Raw genomic sequence first — 17,500 nt, 5'->3', positions numbered from 1 at the left:
TTTGTCTACAGGACATGAGGAGTATTGTTGGGGTGTTGGTTTGTCTGTCTTTTGGACAGTGTGCTTTTATTCCTGACTTCCGCGCTACATCGATAGGATTACAGCCTAATGACAACTCTTCAATGGGGTCACCATTCACACCGGGAGCACCGGAGCCCGATTTATCCTATTGTCAGATGATTCTGGATGCTCCGGTTCCCCCCACTGCGGACCAAGTTCCCTGGTACTGCATTTGCTCCGCTTGCTCTGGAAACAGAGGCCAGAAAGGAGACAGAGGCGACCGCGGATTGAATGGTACAAACACTGAGTTAGACTCCACTGTATTTTCTCTGTTGGTTTAATATTGTCAAGGGTTTTACTAACCGAATCTGCTACTCACAGGAGCTTCTGGTAGTCCAGGTCCAAGAGGGCTCACTGGGCTTCCCGGCCGTCCAGGATTCACAGGACGTCCTGGCATGAAGGGTGAGACTCGTACTGTACATTTTAGTTCAGTATGAATGTGTGTGTGCATCAGTGTTGGGGAAGCTAATTCACTTCATAATGTAAAGTAGATAAACTGCGGTGAAGCTACACACTAAAACTAGCAGTTAAGTCCAAAAAGTTTGTTTCCTGTGAATGTGCGAGACTTCAGAATTAATTTGCCGCTATATGCAAGTGACTAAAATAATAACAAAATGCATTTTTGATCATTAAAAGCTTAGTGTTTAACCATTTTGGGGTTGGTACATTTTTTGCCAATAAGTGTAGGTCTAGTGTGTAGTTAAAATTTTGAGTGAAAGTTCAGAATGTTGGGTGTAGGTTAAGGAGTGTAGTTAGAAGTTTGGGTTTAGAATGTTGGGTGTAGGTTTCGGAGTGCAGTTAGAAGTTTGGGTTTAGAATGTTGGGTGTAGTTAGAAGTTTGGGTTTAGAATGTTGAGTGTAGTTAGAAGTTTGGGTTTAGAATGTTGAGTGTAGTTAGAAGTTTGGGTTTAGAATGTTGAGTGTAGTTAGAAGTTTGGGTTTAGAATGTTGGGTGTAGTTAGAAGTTTGGGTTTAGAATGTTGGGTGTAGGTTTAGGAGTGTAGTTAGAAGTTTGGGTTTAGAATGTTGGGTGTAGTTAGAAGTTTGGGTTTAGAATGTTGGGTGTAGGTTTAGGAGTGTAGTTAGAAGTTGGGTTTAGAATGTTGGGTGTAGTTAGAAGTTTGGGTTTAGAATGTTGGGTGTAGGTTTAGGAGTGTAGTTAGAAGTTGGGTTTAGAATGTTGGGTGTAGTTAGAAGTTTGGGTTCAGAATGTTGAGTGTAGTTAGAAGTTTGGGTTTAGAATGTTGGGTGTAGTTAGAAGTTTGGGTTTAGAATGTTGGGTGTAGGTTTAGGAGTGTAGTTAGAAGTTTGGGTTTAGAATGTTGGGTGTAGTTAGAAGTTTGGGTTTAGATTGTTTGGTGTAGGTTTAGGAGTGTAGTTAGAAGTTTGGGTTTAGAATGTTGGGTGTAGTTAGAAGTTTGGGTTTAGAATGTTGGGTGTAGGTTTAGGAGTGTAGTTAGAAGTTTGGGTTTAGAATGTTGGGTGTAGTTAGAAGTTTGGGTTTAGAATGTTGGGTGTAGGTTTAGGAGTGTAGTTAGAAGTTTGGGTTTAGAATGTTGGGTTAGGTTTAGGAGTGTAGTTAGAAGTTTGGGTTTAGAATGTTGGGTGTAGTTAGAAGTTTGGGTTTAGATTGTTTGGTGTAGGTTTGGGAGTGTAGTTAGAAGTTTGGGTTTAGAATGTTGGGTGTAGGTTTAGGAGTGTAGTTAGAAGTTTGGGTTTAGAATGTTGGGTGTAGTTAGAAGTTTGGGTTTAGAATGTTGGGTGTAGGTTTAGGAGTGTAGTTAGAAGTTGGGTTTGGAATGTTGGGTGTAGTTAGAAGTTTGGGTTTAGAATGTTGGGTGTAGGTTTAGGAGTGTAGTTAGAAGTTGGGTTTAGAATGTTGGGTGTAGTTAGAAGTTTGGGTTTAGAATGTTGGGTGTAGTTAGAAGTTTGGGTTTAGAATGTTGGGTGTAGTTAGAAGTTTGGGTTTAGAATGTTGGGTGTAGTTAGAAGTTTGGGTTTAGAATGTTGGGTGTAGGTTTAGGAGTGTAGTTAGAAGTTTGGGTTTAGAATGTTGGGTTAGGTTTAGGAGTGTAGTTAGAAGTTTGGGTTTAGAATGTTGGGTGTAGTTAGAAGTTTGGGTTTAGATTGTTTGGTGTAGGTTTAGGAGTATAGTTAGAAGTTTGGGTTTAGAATGTTGGGTGTAGTTAGAAGTTTGGGTTTAGAATGTTGGGTGTAGGTTTAGGAGTGTAGTTAGAAGTTTGGGTTTAGAATGTTGGGTGTAGTTAGAAGTTTGGGTTTAGAATGTTGGGTGTAGGTTTAGGAGTGTAGTTAGAAGTTTGGGTTTAGAATGTTGGGTTAGGTTTAGGAGTGTAGTTAGAAGTTTGGGTTTAGAATGTTGGGTGTAGTTAGAAGTTTGGGTTTAGAATGTTGGGTATAGGTTTAGGAGTGTAGTTAGAAGTTGGGTTTAGAATGTTGGGTGTAGGTTTAGGAGTGTAGTTAGAAGTTTGGGTTTATAATGTTGGGTGTAGGTTTAGAAGTGTAGTTAGAAGTTTGGGTTTAGAATGTTGGGTGTAGTTAGAAGTTTGGGTTTAGAATGTTGGGTGTAGGTTTAGGAGTGTAGTTAGAAGTTTGGGTTTATAATGTTGGGTGTAGGTTTAGAAGTGTAGTTAGAAGTTTGGGTTTAGAATGTTGGGTGTAGTTAGAAGTTTGGGTTTAGAATGTTGGGTGTAGGTTTAGGAGTGTAGTTAGAAGTTGGGTTTAGAATGTTGGGTGTAGGTTTAGGAGTGTAGTTAGAAGTTTGGGTTTAGAATGTTGGGTGTAGTTAGAAGTTTGGGTTTAGAATGTTGGGTGTAGGTTTAGGAGTGTAGTTAGAAGTTTGGGTTTAGAATGTTGGGTGTAGTTAGAAGTTTGGGTTTAGAATGTTGGGTGTAGGTTAAGGAGTGTAGTTAGAAGTTTTCATGAATCTGGCTGTAGGTTCATAGAACAGGGTGCAGGTCTAAGGGGTAGATAAAAGTTTAGGTTTAAATGTTGGGTAGGGTTAGAGATTAGGAATATACCAGTTTGCAAGCAGCAAACCAGACTTTTTGTACAGCTAAAATTACTGGATGACACTGGAAGCCTTTCATATTCAAGTTAAGAATGGCTGCATCCGCTCTTATGTTAAAAAGAAGGTGGATTAATCTTGGATGCATTTCCCAAAAGCTTAAGTAGATCATTGAGACCATTGGATAGCTAGTTATTATCCAACACTGGTGTTCATTTAAATTAATTGTGTCAATCGTCACAGGTGAAAAAGGTGATATTGGAGATAAAGGTGACACTGGTCTCACTGGATTTTCAGGACCGAAAGGAGACAGGGGGATGAAAGGTCAGTGAAACTTCACTAATGTATTAACATTTACACAATGTCTATCACGGCCCCTGGTGAACATGTTTGCATACGTGCTTCTCAGGTGACAAGGGTGACCCTGGTCAGGATGGTCAGACTGGAGATCAGGGTCCAAAGGGAGACGACGGTCAGTGCCCGGCAACCTGTGAGCCCATACCAGGGGCAGATGGTGCACCGGGTCTTCCCGGCCCTGCAGGTACACGTGGGTTACCTGGGCTGGCGGGAGACCCCGGTCCCAAAGGACTGAAGGGCGATACAGGTGTGTCAGGTGTGCCTGGCGTTCCAGGTGTATCAGGGCAGAAGGGTGATCAAGGTCTACAGGGCTTGTGTAATTGTAGCGATGGTGCTCCAGGAGCCCAGGGTCAAAAGGGTGATATGGGTGATAAGGGAGAAATTGGTTTGACAGGGCCACAGGGTCCGAATGGAACCACAGGACCTAAAGGTAATCAGGGAGATATGGGAATAACGGGTGTGCCTGGACCTTGCTCACCTGCAGTGCAATCTGCTTTCACCGTCGCTTTAATGAACTCCAATCCTCTACCGAACCGCCCAGTGCCTTTCAAACGCATAATCTACAACGTAAACCAGCACTACAACCCTGACAATGGCGTCTACGCTGCCCCTGTCAATGGAACCTACGTGTTTAGCTACAATCTGCAAGTGTCCACCCGTATGCTGAAGGTCGGACTCTTCCACAACTTTGAGGCTGTGGTTAAGACAACTACGCCAGTGGAAATGAACACCGCCTCTCAGCAGGTGGTGCTGAGTCTGAGTCAGGGTGACTGGGTTTGGGTGCAGGTGAAAGACAGCACCACTAACGGCATGTACGCCGGTACTGAGTCCAGTAGCACATTCAGCGGGTTTCTGTTGTACCCAGACAGATGTGATGACATGTTTGGAAGAGATTTTACCACCCAGCAAGAATTCCCTTTGACAGATCTCAACTGGGGAATTCCATAAAGACCCACATCTGTACCCTACGCTCTTAACCTACACCTTAAACTCTTTAACAACCCATACATTCAAACCAGCACCCAAAAGTTTATCTACAGCCTAAACCAGGGGTAGATAACCCTGCTCCTGGATGGCTACCATTCTGCAGAGTTTAGCTCCAACCCAAATTAAACGTACCTGAAGCAGCTAATTGGGGTGCTCAGGTAGCATGCAGGTGTGTTGCAGCAGGGTTGGAACTAAAGTCTACAAGAAGGCAGCCCTCCAGGAGCAGATTTGGCAACCCATGGCCTAGACTTACACCATAAACTCTTAGTCTACACCCTCAAAACTGTAACCCCAACTCTTAACCTACACCCAACATTCTAAACCTAAACATTTATCTACTCCCTAGACCTAAACCCAAACTTCTAACTACGCCTCTAAACCTACACCCAACATTCTGAACCTAAACATGTATTTACTCCCAAGACCTATACCCAACATTCTAAACTTTCACTCAAACTTTTAACTACACACTAGACCTAGGGGAAAATGGACCACGCCCCAAAATGGTTAAACTCTAAGCTTTTAATTGTCTCAACCACACATTTTTGGTCAGGAAATAAGACAAATTTAAGCAAATGCTGTACTTAAAAAGTCATTGCTATCATCAAAGGCCGAGTTAAGTTTTAGGCAGAATGTGGGGAATTGTGTGTGGAGTCAGGAATCACAATGAAACGAGTTGCATGGCGATGCTCCGGAGAGATGCTGAGAAATATAATGATGAATGCCTCTTCACCACAGTGAAGCATGGAGGAAGAGTGTCATTTTACCGTGAAAAGTCATTTAATGCTTTGGAGTACATGAGAATATTGCAGAATGGCTTGTTTCCCACAATTTCCCAAAAAGTTGTTTTCTAAAGAGGAATGATCAGATGTTATTTTTCAACAAAACAATGCTCCTGCTCAAATTGCAAAGGCAACCAAGAAGTGGCTTGAGAACAAGTCCATCAAGCTTATGTTTTAACCTTGGTCAGAGTCCAAATTTTGAACCCTATAGTGAATATTTTGTATCACATTAAACTCAAACCAACTGAGAGACATTTTTCATGAACTGTTTGAAGCTATTAACATTGAGTGGAACAACATTGACTTCTCTTCTACCGGCAAATAGCTGTCTGCAAGTTGGGAAAGGCTATTATGTGCCAAGTTACTTTATCTACAGTATTTGTGCAATTGCTAATTTCCTGACCAGTGATTTGGGATTAAAATGGATGAAACCATTAAAAGACCACTAAATATTTTGCCATTTTTTGGCTTGACCCATTTTTTTGTACACCCAACATTCTAAACCCAAACATTTATCTACTCCCAAGACTTACACCCAACATTCTACATTTTCACCCAAATTTCTAACTACACTCCTAAACCTACACCCAACATTCTAAACCTACACCCAACATTCTAAACCTACACCTACACCCAACATTCTAAACCTACACCCAACATTCTAAACCTACATCCAACATTCTAAACCTACACCTACACCCAACATTCTAAACCTACACCCAACATTCTAAACCTACATCCAACATTCTAAACCTACACCTACACCCAACATTCTAAACCTACACCCAACATTCTAAACCTACACCTACACCCAACATTCTAAACCTACATCCAACATTCTAAACCTACACCTACACCCAACATTCTAAACCTACACCCAACATTCTAAACCTACATTCAACATTCTAAAACTACACCCTACATCCTAAACCTACACCCAACATTCTAAACCTACACCCAACATTCTAAACCTACACCCAAAATTCTAAACTTTCACCCAAACTTCTACACTATAAAAAGTGATCAGTTGACTTAACTTTAAAAAAAAGTGAGGAAACCCGTTGCTTTAAAATTATTAGGTAAAAGAACTTCATGCGTAATTGGAAAAAAAAGATGTGGAATTGACCTACACCCAACATTCAAAAATTTCTCCCAAACTTCTAACTACACCCTACGTTCTTGACCCACACCCTGAACTCTTAACCAAATGATTTTGTCCTCTAACAAGCCTCTAAAATGATCCACTCTTCCACCTAACATTTCTATAATATTATACATTACACATAGATTCTACTTTAAGACCACTCTATGTAGTTTGTATGTAGAAGTGAACCTTCGGCTGAAAGAAGAGCCTTCTCTTTCTCATGATCAGAATGAATTAGTCCAGGTGGATGTGATCGGTGTTTATTTACAGTGCATGACTTGTAACTTGATTAACTGTATTGTGTACCTTCCGTGTAGATCAGTCGGGAGGTTGCTCCCCTGACACAGATGTTTGTAAAGAATGTAAAATGAGCAGGAACGCACCAATCAGCTGTTATATCATCCTCCCAGCTATTCAGAGGACACACACTGAGGAGGATAAGAGCAAAAATGTGAATGAGAACAGGAAAGCTGGGATGGTTTGCGTGTCTCAGAATAGGTAAGCGGAGAGAAGAGAGATGTTGTCTTACACAATGGAAGTGTTAAACACCTGATAGAGAGAGAGAGAGTTACTGTTTACGTAGGGCTTATATCTTTTGAGTTTGGATTATTCAGACACACAACAATATGATGGGGAACCTCTTACGGTGTTGCCATCTATAAAAATATTGTCTGGGGCGCTATGAATTTTAACAATGACCCCGCAAACAATATGACACAACATGATAAAACAAAACAGTGATGTCCATGCTCATGTTCTGTGTATTGATTACCCTTATATTTCCAATAAATTTTGAACCATTCTATAATCCGACTCCTTTTTGTGTGCGTTTTTACTTGTTTATCCATGACCTGTTAAAGAATATTTGTATTAAAATATCTCATTTAAAAATTTTCAAATACAACAGTGTGTTGCATGGGGTGATGCACGTATATTTGCAGGCCAAGTTAGCCTCGCCTTGGTTTCCTCAACAAAAATTTTCAAAACTAAGGATTTTCAAAACTAAGATTCAGACAAATCTCTATTTAAAATCTATAAGTTGGAATAGTTTAAAAGTTTAAACCCATCAAGGCTGTAAAAGCAGACTTGTGAGCAGAGGAGTTTTTCTGTTTGGCTTGACAATGTATAAAGGGGGGCTATTATGCAAAATTCACTTTTATATTGTTTTTGAAAATACATGTACATGGTAAAAATCCATCCACATAAATGTATTATTTCCCCCATAAATCTGAAACGGTGTCTCAAAATGAGCCATTCAGGGATGTGCACCAATGTGACATCACATGGTTACAGGCCACGCCCATGACTGCTGACAGACTCCGCCCTATTATCTTAGCTCCGCCCCTCAGTGAGCTGAACACAGTCCGCCATGTTTATCTCCACGCCAGATATGTATTCTTATCAAAGTTAATAAACTTATTCAGTTAGTTTTTCTTTTGTTGTTTAATTCATATTAACAGCATGTATAGCAGTAGGTACTGTATATTGCGCTGCTTCCACTTTAATACACTTTTATACTTTAATTTATGTGTGTTCGACAGTTTAAGCGCAATAAGACGTGAAAGAGAACCGACAAGTTTAGACTGATTTAGCTTTAAAACGCATGCAGATAATACACTTTCATGATGATGAAGAACTGCAATGTTACGAGAGTGATCGGCATGTTCTAGTAGACTCCGCCCCCTTCTGGACAGATCCAGCTCATTTGCATTTAAAGAGACAGCATGTTTTTATATTGTAAAACTAATTCAAATATAAACTAATGTTTTAAAAATGTATTATTTGGCAAGTGAACATGGTATAAGCGGGATAATGCCATTCGAGGTGTCCATTGTCAGGTAATCGCCGTCGTCCATTAATACCTGACAATGGACACCTCGTCGGGCATTATGCCTTGTGTTATGTTGCGGGTCAATTTGACCCATTTCGATTTTCTAGTCGTTGGAAATACTGGTTAACCTATGTTTTTTTTCTTGATATTTTGTGACTTTTTCTCATTTATCATCATGAACATGCATGCAAAGTTTCAACATGCTGATGTGTTTTGACATATACAAACAAAATTACTATTACGTTCGTGATGTTCGCGGGTCAATTTGACCCCGCATATTTTAAAGCTCCAAGGCAACTGTACCGACCAAAAATAATAACATTTATTGGTTATATTTTGTTATTGTGGCTTTTTACTACCTTATGAAGCTAAACAATGAGCTTTTCCATACTTATTTCAATACAGAAAAATATTTTGTCAGCCACATATTGTAAAAATTAGCTATCATTTATTTTTTCAAGCTACCTGAAATAAAACTAAACCTTTGTTTTTGTTTTATTGATATTTTGAAACTTTTTCTCATTTATCATCATGAACATGCATGCAAAGTTTCAGCATGCTGATGTGTTTTGTCATATACAAACAAAATTATTATACGTTCGTACTATTACTAAGTGCCAATTTGACCCTCATAGGCAGCTATTCAAAAGAAACTGTACAGACGCACAATAAAAACATTTATGTTATGTATGGCAGGGCACTTGTGATGTGTGTGTGTGTGTATGCCCATCCAAGTGCGAGAGCAAAACCAGCACCGTGTGTGAAGTGCAAGAACTTCATATGCAGAAAAGACACAGTTGCGGTGTGCTCATCATGTCAGAAGTAACTTCTTGATTTTATGAAATGAGTCTACAAAACAAAAGTTGAGCCAACTTAGGAAAAGTAAACATTATTTTCATTATACAGCTAAATTTAATAGTTCAGTTATGATGTTCTAAGCATAAAATGAAAAAATAAATAAATGAAAACATAAAAAAAAAAGTATACTGTTAATCAATAATAATCAAATTTTGTCAAAACAAAACTTTTTTAAAAAAATGGTTAAAAAACATTTTCACAAATCATATGTTCATATATATTTTTTTTGTAATGTTTGACAAATGTTGATATTAAAAGTTTACAATTTGTACCTGAATCTTTGTTGTTTTTCATAGTGTGATTTGAGGAATTGCATTGAATCCAATTAGGGTCATTTTGACCCGCACCATAAAGGGTTTACACAGAAATCGAACAGTGCACAAGGGTTAACCCTTACATAATCTGAAACGCACTGGTTTGTAGTGCAAGCAGCACTTTGTCATTCTTCTACTTATTGACCTATAGCGTAATCTCGCACATTCACAAGCAATGGCTCATTCTGCATTGAAAAGTAAGGTTTGAAACGTAGTAACCAGCCTTGCTAAAAGCTAAAAACAACATTCAAATAAGCATTGGGACACGCAACAATTGTGTAAAACAGCACATTTTAATTTGATTTAAACACTTATGTCAGTACCCTGCAGTTTTATTCATCGATTGCTGCCATCTAGCAGTTCAACACACAAAGCAATAGTATGTGTTAACTTGTGGCGCTAACGTTACAAGACTTTAGCACATGTTATACGTTACAGTTCTGTAATGATGGATTCAATAAATAATATAATTTGGTATAGAGATCATGTAGCTGTTTGCCGTCACAAATAGTTTTATTTTAGATTTACAGAGCAAATAACAACAGAATTTACCTCACTGCAAAATAATTAGCTATGTAATACATCGATTTGTGTCAAATAAAACAAATTATGTACTGTATATCCGTTTATCCTTACGGAAAGCTCTAGATTTATCATTTTAGTTTTCTAGGAAGAAGCTTTTAAACCGAGTTCACACTGAACGGTTTGATTTTATGGTTCAAAAACATCTTATGCATCAAAATGCTAATTATAGCATCAACTTAACTAAACGATACACTCTTTTAAAAAGGGTTCTCAATTTTTTATTATGCCAAAAACGTTCTTTATAAGGAGAAACGTCTTAAATGATTGTATAATACTTCCGTGTTTATTTTAAGTATATTTATGAGCTGTTTAATTAAAAAGTAAATTCATAAAATTATGAAGATATATCTGAAGAATTCCATATAGAACCTTTTCATTTAAAGGGATAGTTCACTTTGAAATTAAATGTTGGTGTGTTTTATCTTACCTGAAGTGCATCAAGATGTCGGTGTCTTTGTCTCCGCAGTAGTTTCAATTTTGATATTTTTAGGTCAAACCGTTCTTGTCTGTCAGTCATATAATGCAGGTCTATAGTCACTGTCTCCAAAAGCATGCAGAGAAAAGTCCAAATTACACAATTCCCCATCGTAATTGCACATTGATGGCCTAAGACACGAAACAAGCGGTTTGTGTGATAAAACGAACAGTATTTATATCGTTTTTATCTCTTTTACACAACCACGTCCATCTGATCTGTTTATTTAGTCTGCGCAAGCGCCGGAAGTGATCTCTCTCTCTCGCGCGTGTACGTCACTCATTGTTTACACCAGAACCTATGCACAGAACAGAGATTGTGGGACGGCTAATAGAAATGGTACTAGTTTGCGCTTATCCGGGATGTTTAAACCGATGTAAAAAAATTAGGGCTGTCAAACGATTAAAATATTTAATCGCGATTAATCGCATTAATGTCATAGTTAACTCGTGATTAATCGCACATTTTTATCTATTCTAAATGTCTCTTGATTTCTTTTTTTTATCCATTCTTTTTTCTCATTTTAATGCTCTTATCAACATGGAAAAGTGGATCGGCTTGCTTTGTGCAAATGTTTTTTTATTAAAAACAACATATACTGTGTTCAATTTCACACGAACATTCTCACTTGGAGCAAATAATCTCTCACACAATGTAACACTGTCCATCAATAAAAGGGTGAAAGAAATACTGATGAGGTGACGTTACTGATGTTGACGAGTGGGCATAGAAACGCATCAGCGGTGTGTGTGTGTGTGCTTGGCCATCAAGTGGTATTTCAGACTGGACGTGCTGCGATGATTGCTCAGTTCACAACGACACAACACACAGATCACTTTGGTCTTGTCAATTGAACCATTTGAAAACTTAAAAAAAAATAAACTTTCCATTCAGAATCTTATTGGCCTCCATTTCGGAAACATGGCCTCCTTCCAAAAAACGACAAAGTTTGCTAGGCGTTAATCTCGCGATAAATTTTTTTACGCCGTTAAAATGGGTTTGCGTTAACGCCGTTAATAACGCGTTTAACGTACAGCCCTAAAAAAAAAAAAATGTACGTAATCTCGCGCAAACTCATCCGGGAGACCACTTCCGGCGCTCTACGTCGCTTGCGCAGACTAAGTAAACAGATCAGATGGACGTGGTTGTGTAAAAGAGATAAAAACGATATAAATACTGTTCGTTTTATCACACAAACCGCTTGTTTCGTGTCTTAGGCCGTCAATGTGCACTTACGATGGGGAATTGTTTAATTTGGACTTTTCTCTGCATGCTTTTGGAGACAGTGCCTATAGACCTGCATTATATGACTGACAGACAAGAACGGTTTGACCTAAAAATATCAAAATTGAAACTACTGCGGAGACAAAGACACCTACATCTTGGATGCACTTCAGGTAAGATAAAACACACCAACATTTAATTTCAAAGTGAACTATCCCTTTAAGAGTGTATATAATTATTAGCAGTGCATATATGCAGTCTGCCGCATTTATGATTATTCGGCCAGTTAGTTTTTCTTACCTCGCATCTACAAAACCTCAACATGCATCCACTAATGCGTACGAATCTTTATATGCACGATTCTGCCAGCATAAAACACGCATATACACGTGTCACCCGTGGAGAAGGCTCTCAAGGCTCAGCCGGAGAATCGTCATCCTCGCCGATGATCCCTTTCAGATAAGAGCGTTTAAACTCCTCGAACACCAGGTCAGTTGTGTCTTCACTGAACACACACACACACACACACACACACAAGCATTAAAATCACACAAAGAGACACAAGAAACTCAATCAACGTAAAAGGCTGATGTAGAGATGAAGAGGAGCACTAAATCAGGAAACGGGAACAAAGGTGTTTTATGTCAACGACACACACACACCCTTGTTTTGATGTCATAAAAGTGTTTCTATTGAACAGCAACAACAGATTTACTCAAAGAACGACGCTAAAAACTGGGGCTCTACACAAGAGACGGGATCGCGTTCAGATCGCACACTGATATAACTTTCCCTTCCCAGAGCCAACGCGGATCGTTTATCATCTCAAGAGTGTGTGTGTGTTGTTGTTGTTGGGAAGTGTACACCACACATTGTGCAACGGACACGTGGAATCAAATACACGAGGACGAGGGTTTTATATTACAGCACATTTAGCATAAGCGGTGTCACGAACACGATAATGGACTATAGCATTGGGAAAGACATTCTTACCTCTCTTCAGGAGGAGGAGGAGGACAGGGAGAAAACAAAGCAGACATTCGGTTATTATCAAGTCAAGTCATATACATCGCTTTATGCAACATGTACAATTCATCAGTTATGAAACCAGTTTAGATGTAAATCAGCTCTATGCTTAATGTTCAGTGTTGTTATGAAGTTATGAAATGAGTTCAAAGCAGCTCTACACAGTAAAAAATGATTTTTGATTAATGAACGTTGTAAACTAAGATTATTGGAGTATGTTTTAAAAGATGAAAGTTATGAATTTGAAATATTTAAAGTTATGAAATGAGTTCAAAGCAGCTCTACACAGTAAAAAATGATTTTTGATTAATGAGCGTTGTAAACTAAGAATATTGGAGTATGTTTTAAAAGATGATACTATTTTAACTTCAATATTTCCTGTTTAATTCACTTGTTTTTTATTTATTCTGACCTGATGCCGTTAAATTGATAACAATACTGAATATTAATTGTCTTCTAATCCCAATCAAATTCAGAATTATATGAGCTCTCTTTTAAAATCTAGTGACCATGCATTTGCTATTAAAACAAATTGAGTTTGTTTTTAAGGAACTGATGGATATTTTGCAATCATTTTCTGTTATGAAAATGAATAGTAAAATCACAGAAAAATATTTAGGCCCTAATTTAATATTTATGCTTTTGAATTGCACACGAAAATGTCCATGCATTTAAATTACACTGTTTTAACATAAATAAACTTGCGATGCATATTTGTCAGTCATGCATAAACTAACTGGGTAAGAAACGGGTACAATTTCTGCACTCGAAATGGCATGGCATAGGTTATTATTACATTTTTCCATGATATATATATCATTTTTATGATATATATATATATATATATTTTTTTTTTTTTTACTGTGATCAGCTCACCTGGATCAGGTTTGGGATGCATGAGCTTGAAGGGAACCTCCACAGCAACCTCACTGAAACACACGATTGCACCTTACACACTTACACACTGAATGTTGAGAAAATTCTACACCAATCAAAACTCACCTGGACCCAACGACACTGCAAGAGAGCAGAAATAAAGTTATTAGCAAAGCCTTTCCTCACCACACAGATATGAGCCGACACTGAGCCTGAACTCACCCCGCTGCGGTACACTTCACCACCACCCTATAGGCCACCAGCATGCCCAGGATCTCCTTCAGAACCTCATCCTTCACGCTGAAGAGAACCGTGAGATACAGAAACATCAGGAGCTGAAGCATTCAGATTATCCACGTATAGATGGCGAACGATCCGCACTCACATGCTAGAGGAGGCCAGGTTAGTGTCCTCATGCTTCAGTTTCCCATCCAGAGCGAGTCCATGTCTCTCCCGGTTATTGCCCAGTAGAGGACAGAGACTGTACACCTTCTTCAGGCTGGTCCCAGCGGGCACAGTGTCCCTGTAACACAGCAGCTTAATCTTCTTACAGTGACAGTACATCTACAGAACAGAGGAATACCACTCTTACTGTGTACCGTTACATCATAAACACAAGACAAATGATACAAAATAATGAGACATTAATGTGACATTAATGCTCTCCCAGTAACATCATAAAGACTCCATTCTGACTGTGACATCATAAAGACTCCATTCTGACTGTGACATCATAAAGACTCTATTCTGACTGTGACATCATAAATACTCCATTCTGACTGTGACATCATAAAGACTCTATTCTGACTGTGACATCATAAAGACTCTATTCTGACTGTGACATCATAAATACTCCATTCTGACTGTGACATCATAAAGACTCCATTCTGACTGTGACATCGTAAAGACTCCATTCTGACTGTGACATCATAAAGACTCCATTCTGACTGTGACATCATAAAGACTCCATTCTGACTGTGACATCGTAAAGACTCCATTCTGACTGTGACATCATAAAGACTCCATTCTGACTGTGACATCATAAAGACTCCATTCTGACTGTGACATCATAAAGACTCTATTCTGACTGTGACATCATAAATACTCCATTCTGACTGTGACATCATAAAGACTCCATTCTGACTGTGACATCATAAATACTCCATTCTGACTGTGACATCATAAATACTCCATTCTGACTGTGACATCATAAAGACTCCATTCTGACTGTGACATCGTAAAGACTCTATTCTGACTGTGACATCATAAATACTCCATTCTGACTGTGACATCGTAAAGACTCCATTCTGACTGTGACATCGTAAAGACTCTATTCTGACTGTGACATCGTAAAGACTCTATTCTGACTGTGACATCGTAAATACTCCATTCTGACTGTGACATCGTAAAGACTCCATTCTGACTGTGACATCGTAAAGACTCTATTCTGACTGTGACATCGTAAAGACTCTATTCTGACTGTGACATCATAAAGACTCCATTCTGACTGTGACATCGTAAAGACTCTATTCTGACTGTGACATCATAAATACTCCATTCTGACTGTGACATCGTAAAGACTCTATTCTGACTGTGACATCATAAATACTCCATTCTGACTGTGACATCGTAAAGACTCTATTCTGACTGTGACATCATAAATACTCCATTCTGACTGTGACATCATAAAGATTATATATTCTGACTGTGACATCATAAAGACTCCATTCTGACTGTGACATCATAAAGATGATATATTCTGACTGTGACATCATAAAGATGATATATTCTCACTGTGACATCATAAAGACTCTATTCTGACTGTGACATCATAAAGATGATATATTCTGACTGTGACATCATAAAGACTCCATTCTGTCTGTGACATCATAAAGATGATATATTCTGACTGTGAAATCATAAAGACTCCATTCTGACTGTGACATCATAAAGATGATATATTCTGACTGTGACATCATAAAGATGATATATTCTCACTGTGACATCATAAAGACTCTATTCTGACTGTGACATCATAAAGATGATATATTCTCACTGTGACATCATAAAGACTCTATTCTGACTGTGACATCATAAAGACTCCATTCTGACTGCGACATCATAAAGATTCCATTCTGACTGTGACATCATAAAGACTCCATTCTGACAGTGACATCATAAAGACTCCATTCTGACTGTGACATCATAAAGATGATATATTCTGACTGTGACATCATAAAGATTAATTATTGTTAATTATTGCACAAAAAAAATTTATACAACAAAAATATAAAATCTCCATCATCCAAAACGGTGTGCGAAGTCAAGAAAAACGTCAATCGTGACTATAAACTTACAGTACATTTTATTCAATACTGAGGATATGGATGAAAACAAACAGCTCAATGATCCACTTTATCGTGTTTTTATGCTTAAACTATGAAGTCAAGGAGTGATTGAATCAGTCACCTCAGAATGCAGAGAACTCGTCATTATATTATGTCGTAATGGTGTGTTTGTACTCACATGGTTTCATCATAGGCCACAGGACTGACGTATTTGTCATTGGAGTAAAGCACCACACTAGTGACCTGCTCCACTGTGATACGGAGAAACAGAAAACACACACTGTAACACACTAAACACACACTTATAAAACGGAGAGTTCTAGTCCTTGATTCTGATTGGTTAAGCCGCGTTTGCAGCCGTTGTAAATTACTTCACAAACACACACCTGTGACCATAGATATCATATAATAAAGGCTAGATGTCTCGTCCGCGCTGCTGGCCAATGGAGGTTCGACGTCCGCAGACGGCGGCCATCTTGCCACAGTCAGTTCGCTCAGTCATAACATTGTTTTAATGGTGCATGTACTTTTTAAATAACCATAACTTGCTCGATTTTCTACCGATTTTCAAACGGGTTGGTTTGTTATAAACGTCAGAGATGTAGTAATGACACTGCGTACTTATGAATAATTATAATATTATATATTTCAACATGTTCAAGCATCCAGAATTATAGCCACGTTAATGAATCCGTCAAGATTTCAGCGAGATAAGAGGATTTGTGTTCGTGAAGATCACTTACCTTACAGAAAGCTTCCCTGTGACAAGATGGCCGCCGGTGATGACGTTCGAGACTCCGCCGAAAGACATCTAGCCTTTATTATCTATATCTATGCCTGTGACCGCATTACATTAGTGTTACTGCGCAACTGCCGTTTGTGATTCTTTGTTGCTGCATGTTGCTTAGCAACCTCTTTGGAACTACATTGCTTTGCGGAGGAATAAATGCGTTATATAATAATAACGTTATATTTTTTGTGCTGGTGTTTATTTTATGAATAAAATAAATATTAAATATTATTTTTTATTAAATATAAATATTATTTTTATGGAGTAACCGTTTTATAAAAGCAATAAGCCCCTTGAAGCCGTTTTTTACAGTGGATTTAGGGGCGTTGTTAGGCACGACGTGGAGTTTTTTGCGGGGCTTATTGCTTTATTTTACATCGGTTTGAAGTGAGCACTGTGTTTATCATGTACCTGACACTGACACGTCCTTCACATTCCTGCTGGAGCTGTTGTCGATGTCCACGCTGATGTTGATCATCTCTCCGTGGTAGTATGTCTGCAACGTGCAATCGCAGATTTAAATGGATTTATTTACGTTTGGATATGGATTACAGTCAAAACCAAAAATGTATTCAGACACATTCAACATTTCTCACATTATCAGTTTATTCGCTATATTTAGAAAATGGTAGTAAAATATGAGAAGAACTGATATTTCACAGGTTTTGTCCGTCCTTCTGTTAGACTGTCTCACACATGAATTATGCTGAATATCTGTCAGCTGATATATTTAACTACACCATTATATAATACCAGTTTAGCTCAACCAGTGACCAAGCAATGCTTCATTGTGTTCAGTGTGTGTGTGAAAAGAGCAT

The 17,500-nt window shown here is 38.4% G+C and overlaps 2 protein-coding genes across 2 annotated transcripts in view; one reads left to right on the top strand and one right to left on the bottom strand.

The window, feature by feature from the left end:
* The window catches only part of LOC306997258 (uncharacterized protein), an 8,122-nt gene extending 956 nt beyond the window's left edge, over positions 1-7,166 (top strand). The window contains exons 2-5 of the mRNA XM_079610484.1: positions 12-294; positions 382-462; positions 3,329-3,409; positions 3,495-7,166. Coding sequence (XP_079466610.1) covers positions 12-294; positions 382-462; positions 3,329-3,409; positions 3,495-4,390 — 1,341 coding nt within the window. The 3' untranslated portion in view covers positions 4,391-7,166. The remainder of the gene's footprint in view (positions 1-11; positions 295-381; positions 463-3,328; positions 3,410-3,494) is intronic.
* Positions 7,167-11,831: 4,665 nt separating this feature from the next.
* Positions 11,832-17,500, bottom strand: part of sagb (S-antigen; retina and pineal gland (arrestin) b) — a 12,614-nt gene continuing 6,945 nt past the window's right edge. The window contains exons 8-17 of the mRNA XM_079610843.1: positions 17,332-17,356; positions 17,094-17,178; positions 16,071-16,143; positions 13,930-14,067; positions 13,767-13,844; positions 13,671-13,685; positions 13,507-13,597; positions 12,636-12,639; positions 12,358-12,385; positions 11,832-12,147 (exon numbers count right to left, since the gene is read on the bottom strand). Of these exons, the coding sequence (XP_079466969.1) occupies positions 12,054-12,147; positions 12,358-12,385; positions 12,636-12,639; positions 13,507-13,597; positions 13,671-13,685; positions 13,767-13,844; positions 13,930-14,067; positions 16,071-16,143; positions 17,094-17,178; positions 17,332-17,356 (631 nt within the window). The 3' untranslated portion in view covers positions 11,832-12,053. The remainder of the gene's footprint in view (positions 12,148-12,357; positions 12,386-12,635; positions 12,640-13,506; positions 13,598-13,670; positions 13,686-13,766; positions 13,845-13,929; positions 14,068-16,070; positions 16,144-17,093; positions 17,179-17,331; positions 17,357-17,500) is intronic.

This window comes from Phoxinus phoxinus (assembly GCF_949152265.1).
Source record: "Phoxinus phoxinus genome assembly, chromosome: 4".
NCBI classification, from domain to species: Eukaryota; Metazoa; Chordata; class Actinopteri; order Cypriniformes; family Leuciscidae; genus Phoxinus; species Phoxinus phoxinus.
Note: the sequence above shows the minus strand (reverse complement) of the source record. Positions and strands in the feature narration are given on the sequence as shown.